This window comes from Sitodiplosis mosellana, unplaced genomic scaffold, assembly GCF_009176505.1.
Source record: "Sitodiplosis mosellana isolate CC-2019 unplaced genomic scaffold, AAFC_SMos_1.0 Smas_scaffold_20, whole genome shotgun sequence".
Taxonomy (NCBI): domain Eukaryota; kingdom Metazoa; phylum Arthropoda; class Insecta; order Diptera; family Cecidomyiidae; genus Sitodiplosis; species Sitodiplosis mosellana.
The window spans coordinates 384,858-393,373 of NW_022595262.1; the positions used below are offsets into that span (position 1 = coordinate 384,858).

An 8,516-nucleotide genomic window follows, 5' to 3' on the forward strand; every position below is an offset into this window, starting at 1 on the left:
CACCTTAAGGACAGATTATTTATTCCATCTGCGTGTCAATTCCAAGAAGAAAAATCCACTTATTGGTAGAGTGAGAATGCAATATCGAACCAAAGTACCAACTTTTTTGTGAAGTGCGTTGAGCGGTCAATATAACACATCGGTCAATAAGTCCCGAGCCTAACCACCGTTTGGCGCCACTAATGAAATATCCACATGATTTTTCGAAAGTACCAACCTTCAAAAGATTACTGTCAAAATTTCATGACATTTGGACTATTATTTACCTAGTTACAGTGGTTTAAGTGACGCTACTTTTGTAATTTTCAAAACAATGGATTCAAAGCAATTTCGTGTGTTGATTTATCATTGCTATTTAATGGGTAAAAATACCGATCAGGCTGAGGAATGGCTTCAAAAGTGTTACCCGGGCTCTGCTCCATCAATTGCAACCATCAAACGATGGTTTGCCGATTTCAAACGTGGTCGTACGGACACCGATGATGCTGAACGCTCTGGTAGGCCAAATGAGGCAGTTATTCCAGAAAACATCACAAAAATCAACAAAATGATTATGGCCGACCGCAAACTGAAATTGCAGAAGATAGCTGACATCCTAAAGATATCAAAAGGCAGTGTGTACACAATTTTGCATGATCATTTGGGCATGAGAAAGCTGTGTTCGAAATGGGTGCCGCGTTTGTTGACACCGGAACAAAAACAAAATCGTGTCGATGATTCGGAGAGCTGTTTGACCATTTTTAAGCGCAATCCGAACGAGTTTCTGCGTCGTTATGTGACCATGGACGAAACCTGGGTCCACCATTTCACTCCGGAGTCAAATCGGCAGTCAGCTGAATGGACAGAAGCCGGTGGAAGTCGACCAAAGCGCCCAAAAACACAAAAGTCAGCTGGCAAGGTTATGGCCTCAGTATTTTGGGATGCGCACGGAATAATATTCATCGACTATCTTGAAAAGGGAAGAACCATCAATAGTGAATATTACATAGCATTGCTAACGCGTTTGAAGAAGGAAATCGCCAAAAAAAGCCTCATATGGCAAGGAAAAAAGTGCTCTTTCACCAAGACAATGCACCGTGTCACAAGTCGATGGTTACGATGGCCAAACTGCATGAATTGGGCTTTGAATTGCTTCCCCACCCGGCTTATTCTCCAGATCTGGCCCCCAGTGACTACTGGCTTTTTGCCGATCTCAAAAAAATGCTCCAGGGAAAAAGATATGGCTCGAATGAGGAGGTGATTGCCGAAACTGAAGCCTATTTTGAGGCCAAGGACAAATCGTTCTACAAAACTGGTATCGAAAAGCTAGAAAGGCGTTGGAATGATTGTATCACTCTAAAAGGGGACTATGTTGATGAATAAAATTGAATTTTGGCAAAAAAATGTTGTTTTCCTACTTAGGCTCGGGACTTATTGACCGATGTGTTATACACACACTACAGACACGCTATCATAGGATTTATACGGTTTGCGCGAGAGGCTTCTTGATTTTCGGCCATGTATACGCTTATGTGATTGAAATCTTCAACTATCACCACAAGCGTCGTGTCAGTAGAGCTCGTCTTATGTTTACATTGGAAATACTAGTGGCTAATATGTCCTGTATAATTTCAAATGATTATTTTAGAAAATGAGTTGCAATTTCGAAATGACGATTTTCGAAAGAAAATTTGTTCGAAATGGAGTTCCCAGTCAAAAAATTGAATTTTTGGAAATAATTTCGAATATCAAAAACAAAAGTACAGATTAACCGTAGCACTAACAATCTGCGTCATTTTTCATAAGGTGTCTCCGCTCGTATTAACTTTGTATTATGAATGTTAAGTTGAGTGCGACGCCCTTCAATGTAAAAACAATATTTACAAGTGGAGGATGATACACGGGATTTATCTGTACTTTCCCGAAAATGAATTCTAGATCGAACTATGAATTCTCGAAAATGAGTTCGAATTTCGAAATGATGATTTACGAAATTCAATTTAAAAAATATATTTAAAATTTCAATATTAGGCCCAAAGAACATTATTCAAAATTTTGCTTCATCGCATATGCGGTACGAGTTATGGGAGAAAAACCCAAACAACAAAAGAGTTTTGAGTTTATCAAGAAATTTTCATGCATATTTCTAAAAAAGCCGATATGAAATTCACTTCAGCGGTCGATAATAAGTATAAACAATATAAATTAGCGAACGAAATCGCGCTGATTGAATCAGCACTTTTTATCAACCGCTGAAGTGAATTTGATGTGCAACGTCTGTGTAAAGTGAATCATAGACCGAAACGGCTTCTCTTTGTATATGGTTATTTTCCTAGAAATTTATTGGCGACAAAATCAAACACAGTTGTTTGCAGCTATACAGCTATTCTAGAACTTTCCAAATGCTGTTTGGTATATTTTTGTTCTTTGTTTTGAATACGAAAATAAACAAAACAGCAAAGTGTCGATATGACACTTGTTTACAAACAAAGCATAACGGCAATTGATTTATCATTTGTTTCGTATTGTGCAATATTTTCACAAATGGCTACTTGTGGCTTGTAGACGATCTGTCGGCGATGTTCATTTGCCGGTAGCATTTCATCAAGTCAAGTCGAGTGATTTTATTGCCATAAATCAAGTGATTTTATTACATACGTTTAAAATCAAATTTTTTTAACAACGTGTGTCGAATGAATCATATAATATAATCCGTCTTTCCGATCATTTTGTCTTCGAATATTGTGAGAAGTCTGTAGGCCTAGGGTCTAGGAACAAGTTGTGTCATTCGTATGTATTCGCATATATTCATGCGTTCGTGGCTTTGTTATTGTTGTTATACACTCACTGCGCTGCGAATGTCCCGTATACACAATCACAAGAATTCACGAATATTCGTACGAATTCGTCTCAAGCGCTTGTGTTCCTAGCTGTAGGCTAAGTGCTTTTAGTTCAATATTTATAGAATTAAACGTGTGAAACAAAAACATTTATTAGCATTAGCAAATAATGGAACTTAGAGTGAACAAAAGTTGAACGAATTGCAATTCAACTGTTATTACTAAATAATAAATCAAATATAGATTTTTAAACGTCGAAATTTTGATCAAAATTGCTCTATCCATTTCTTTTCATAAGAAAGCAACTTGAGAAGTAAATTTTAAATTGATTGTTACACCATCGATCAAATGTAAAAAAATCGATTTCTTTTATTTCCAGATATCTGAAGTTAAATATTGGGTAAAATGGCCAATAGTAAAATCGTTCACACACAATAGTGAGGAGTTAAGTTGTATACTAAAGTGTCATAACCAATACATTCAAATATAGTTGACATATACGAATGGGATAAAGTTCATCGCAAAAGCAGATGTCAGCACCAACAAATATACACAAATGAGATGACATCTATCCCATTCGAATATGTCAACTATATTTGAATGTATTGGTTATGACACTTTAGTATAAAACTTAACTCCTCACTATTGTGTGTGTTGAAAAGGCTTAACCAAGAAACGATGTGAGCTACATTCTCTACAGCCAGAATGATGTCGCGCAACCAACAAATCAACTGAAGTTAACAGATCTTTTCGACGATTGCTTCGAGGATATTTTCGTTTACTTGACTTTCGCCGATCTGCTAAATATCTCCGAAGCGAACAAAGAATTGTAATCAACTGCAAACCAATATTTTTCCCAAAAATTTGGCAAAAAAAGAATCGACATCACCATTTCAAAAAGCAATGGAGGTGAATATAACATTTTGGAACATTTCATCGGTGTTTCAAATTTGAAATCTGCCCTACGATTGTTGCGTTGTTTCGGCGCTGTGATTGCGAATGTCTACGTTAGCCATACGTATCCGTTTCCAATGGGTCCAACTCGTGTCATTCGATATGTGAACGAATATTGTACAGATTCATTGGTCAAAATGAAATGCTCGAACATCTCAAAAAATGGATTTGAGGGGTTGGAAAAATCGTTCACAAAACTCGAAACGAACAAAACATTACATTTGACAGTAAAATATCAATAGAAATTTGTGAAAGCATGGGCAAATGTATGCCAGTGCTTGAAAGCATTCATTTCAATCTTTTTCCCGACGATTTAACAATGTTCCATGGTGACGCAGTTCATTTTAAAACAGTGAAAAAGTTAATCATTCGTTTCTTTAGCAGCAACAATTTTCCGCTGCCCGAAATTCCATTCTCGTTTGATCAACTTGATGAGTTTGATTATCAAGTGGATCAGAATTTCGTTGACTTTCTTAAAAATAATTCATCCATCACGAAATTCAGTTTAATCACATCATGCCAGAAACGAAAAATAAACGAAAATGAAATGAAAATTGCTCGTAATGCGTTGCACTTTTTAGATCAATCCAAACAGTTGAAAGAGTTTTGCTTTCGACTTGCCAACGCTGACGAATTTTATGACTTAGAAAGGAATTTAAATAACGAATGGCAAGCATCCATCAATGGGAACTATATTAAAATTGAACGTTCAATTAGCAAAAAGCAGCATACGCTCAATCCGTTGAATGTTATGTCCAAAACAATAACAGAGGATGCTTTCCATTTTTTTTTTTCAAAGTTTGTATTCCATTTGCCATTTTTTGTATATTACGACGAAAAACACGATATTAATAAAAAGTTAGAAAGAAAAATTGTTTTTCATTCGATAAAAAACGTTTTTCTATCCTAAAATAAAGAATACAAGCGAAAGACGTTTGTGGTAAAAAAAATTAACCAAAATCTGCAAAACATGCAAGTTTTGAGGTTCGTTGTCATTTATAATCGCCAATTTGTTGTAATATTCGTCACAAGAGTGCGTTTGATGGCGTTTTACTAGTCATTGTGCTGTCATTTAACGATTAACAGTAAATGTCACTGCTAATGACTGCTTTGGAGTTATTATTACTTGGAAAAAATGGTTTTGAAAAGAGTTTCACCTACAGGTACTGCATACAAGCGTCTGACAGCTTACTTCTAGCGCTGCGAAACAAGTGTCAAAAGTTGTGGCTTAGATCGTTCAATGTTTACTGCAAACTATTGCATCTTTTTTATATTTGTTAATAAAGTAGACAACAAAAAAATAAAAATGTCACGAATGTACAAAATTGATTTTTGTGAGAGCGTGTTCACAAGTAAAAAAAATTGTTTTTTATTACAGAACATTGTTTATGAGTTCATTCAGTCGCGTTCATGAGTGCGTCTAACGACGTAAACGAATTGAAATAAACTTCACTAAATGAGTCCATCGGAAATTCGTGTTTTACTTTTGTTAGTGTTATGCATAGGTTGCAGTTTTACCATTGCTTATCAGTTGCTTACAAACCTTTGGAAAAACACGACGTGTTTTAAATTTACCTTTGACGATTAAAACTACGATGAATTCAATTTTAATAACTGGTTGTAGTCGAGGACTTGGCTTGGGTTTAGTAAAGCAATTGCTCGAATTAAGTGATCCGATTAACTACATTTTTGCTACATGCCGAAATCCCGATGGAGCCCAGGTAAATTGAGCCCAGGTTTTATATTTATTCGTGCTTATCGAGATATTTTGAGACTATCGACGTGACTTCAATGAGTTGTGAATTTTCAACAATTTGTATTTCGAAGAGTAGCTTGATTCCTCTCACATTTTCCAACGAATTCGATTATCAATGTATTTGTTGAAAAAAAAAACATCGAAAAGTCCTTCAAATAATTTATAGTCTCACGCCTTGTCATACTCTCCTGCAGGAACTCAACGAGTTGAAAGCAAAACATGGCAATCTACACGTTTTTGCATTGGGTAAATATTTTCATTTTCGCTATTTCGAACGAATTGGTTCAATTTACTGTGAGTTCCTTTGTAGATGTCACCGATTATGCTAGTTTCGATGCACTGGTGAAGCAAATTGATGAAATCGTGAAGGAAGAAGGGCTCAACGTGCTCATCAACAATGCCGGCATATATCCTAGTGTAGCATCATTGAACTCTGTTGTCGCTGATGATCTGCGAAACATCCTTGAAACGAATTCCATCGCACCAGTTATGGTGACGAAGGTTGGCTTTTTAAATTAATTGTTGACTTCATAGATATAAATCCATTTATCCATATTTACCCCTAAAATATTTTATTCGACTGATAATTTAATAAAAAATCGCATTTTCAGGCTTTCATTCCGCTGCTGCAGAAAGCATCCAAATTCAATGACACGAAAACGATGGGAGTGCATCGAGCCACGATTGTAAATATCAGTTCAAGTGTTGGTTCAATCGAGAATGTGCGCTCGGGCAGAAGTTATGCATATCGTATGTCCAAGGCAGCTCTGAATATGGCAACAAAAACAATGAGCGTTGATTTAAAAAAGGATCGCATTTTGTGCATCGTAATGCATCCAGGTTGGGTGCAAACTGACATGGGCGGATTGAGTGCTCCACTCAAAATCGATGATAGCTGCAAACAAATGGTTAACACCATTTTGGCTTTGAATGAATCAGAAAATGGCACGTTTGTTCAGTTTAATGGCAAATCATTGCCATGGTAACCTGGAAGTAACATTTGTATAATGATTTGAATTTCAAGAGTTTTTTTATGAATAAATGTTTTTCAACCGTGACAATGCATGTTTTATTAGGAGAAGCAGTATAAGGTTAAAGCCTTGTGAACTTGTGATCAACTACATAGAAATTTTTGATGTTTTTAACACAGAAACACTTACAAATTGATTTCATCTTATATGTATATGTTCTAGACTTGCCGTCCTTTATTTTTTCATTATATATTCTTGACCTTTCCAATTGGTTAGAGTTTTGAACATCATGTAGTAGGAAAAAACTGCTCGAAGTAATTAAAGATGGAAAGCAAAGTTTACACTTAATTAAACTCGATTCAATGCCTAAGAACATTTGAACCCGTGAGCATAAAAACGACTTATGAAAACGTCGCCAAACAAAGCGAAATACCAATTTGTTACTCGTTCAATTCAGAACAAATTGTACACTGGTATGTTACGCCGACAAATCTATGTTACGTTTTGATCGGCTATTTTTTTTAAAGTCGTTTTTATGCTCACGGGTTCATTTCTGAATAGCCTCTAACTCTTGTAAATGTTTCCAAATTCAAGATGGCAACTTCGGACCTATGATAATACACAGGCAATTGTGCATTTCCAATCATGATAAAGAGATATTTCTGCAATTTCAACGAGAGATTTTGCCAATTGGATTCAAACAAACAGCATTGTTGCATAGCTTTCGGTAGAAAACTACGGTACGTAGAAAATTGAACGACATAAGCCCAAAATGAAGCCTTTAGTAACGAGTCACCATATACTAATGTGGCGTCTTTAAACTTTCTGAGGTTTCATTTTTTGGAGAAAAGATAAGATTCTGAAAGTTTCATGTTGATCGCATTTGTAGAAGTTTGGTTTTTGGCCCTCAATATTTTCCAAGAAAATGTCGACAAAATTTGAGGACAAAAAATCAAACTTCTGCAAATGCGATCAACATGAAACTTTCAGAAACTTATTTTTTCTCCAAAAAATGAAACCTCAGGAAGTTTGAAGCTAATCAGAATCGACTAACGGTTACCTCCCATACAAAATTGCCCGAAAATCGGTAATTTTAGTCAAAATTTCAAAAATTTTGTATGGGAGGTACCCGTAAATCGATTCCGATTGGTTTCAAACTTTCAGAATCTTATTTTTCTCCCAAAAAATGAAATCCTAGAAAGTTTGAAGCCAATCGGATTCGATTTACGGGTACCTCCCATACAAAAGTGTCAATTTTTTGAGGTTTTTCTTAGGGCAAGTACCCCAGGATCAAATCGAAAATGGCTCATCTTCGAACTTAAACTAAGTTTTTTGAATACAAAACTTTTGGCATTTCCAGACTTTGATTATCTCAATTATTTTTTGAGTTATCGTGTTAACAAACACCAACGACGACAACGACGACAACGACGGCACACGAACGGAAAAGTGTCTCAAAAAGTGGTTTTCTACGCGTTTCATGAGTTTTTATGATGATCTAAGCTAATTTTGCGAAAAAAGTTTTCGGGACCAATTCCAATACTTTCCCTTGACACGTTGTGTACGGAAAAGTAATAGCTTTTGAGGTATTTTGAAGAATAAAAAAAAATCTAACCGCAATTTCTATTTTGTATCACATGTGAATTACAGGAATGGAAGCAATCTCGATGACAGCCATGAACATGATGCCGGACATGATGAAAATGATATGGAAAAAATGTACCCAACGATGAAAATGGGACCAATGCGTCGTCCAAAAATGACCATGAACCAAATGTTCTGGATGATGTAAATTTATTCATTTAAGATTATTTGTAATTGAAACAGTTTGTGTATTCGGCATAAATTCAAGCTAGCAAAAGTTTGTGGTTTAACGAGAAGAATTCACAGTTTTTTTTTGTATTATTTGACTTCATTTTTGATCATTTGGCTTAATATGTTAGAACTAACAAAAATTAATCGAAGTTCAATCATCAGTTAATGCTCATTTGCCCATCTATTTATATCAGCGTGATT

At 35.6% G+C, this 8,516-nt stretch overlaps 2 protein-coding genes across 2 annotated transcripts; both read left to right on the forward strand.

The window, feature by feature from the left end:
* The first annotated feature begins 358 nt into the window (after positions 1-358).
* On the forward strand, positions 359-1,362 carry LOC129568565 (histone-lysine N-methyltransferase SETMAR-like). The gene is made up of 2 exons (XM_055446617.1): positions 359-898; positions 1,210-1,362. The coding sequence occupies exons 1-2, from the start codon at positions 359-361 to the stop codon at positions 1,360-1,362; spliced, it is 693 nt and encodes a 230-aa protein (XP_055302592.1).
* A 3,925-nt stretch (positions 1,363-5,287) lies between these two features.
* LOC129568566 (C-factor-like) lies at positions 5,288-8,292 on the forward strand. The gene is made up of 5 exons (XM_055446618.1): positions 5,288-5,494; positions 5,724-5,775; positions 5,840-6,030; positions 6,141-6,511; positions 8,151-8,292. Exons 1-5 carry the CDS (start codon positions 5,369-5,371, stop codon positions 8,290-8,292), a joined length of 882 nt encoding a protein of 293 aa, XP_055302593.1. The 5' UTR covers positions 5,288-5,368.
* Positions 8,293-8,516: the final 224 nt, after the last annotated feature.

Bases quoted from the DNA above. Each gene is read 5' to 3' on its own strand.
- LOC129568565 (XM_055446617.1), top strand. From the start codon at position 359: ATGGGTAAAAATACCGATCAGGCTGAGGAATGGCTTCAAAAGTGTTAC. The intron at 899-1,209 runs GTTATGGCCTCA...AAAATGCTCCAG, and splicing joins CACAAAAGTCAGCTGGCAAG to GGAAAAAGATATGGCTCGAA.
- LOC129568566 (XM_055446618.1), top strand. From the start codon at position 5,369: ATGAATTCAATTTTAATAACTGGTTGTAGTCGAGGACTTGGCTTGGGT. The intron at 5,776-5,839 runs GTAAATATTTTC...GTTCCTTTGTAG, and splicing joins TCTACACGTTTTTGCATTGG to ATGTCACCGATTATGCTAGT. The intron at 6,512-8,150 runs GTAACCTGGAAG...TGTGAATTACAG, and splicing joins AATGGCAAATCATTGCCATG to GAATGGAAGCAATCTCGATG.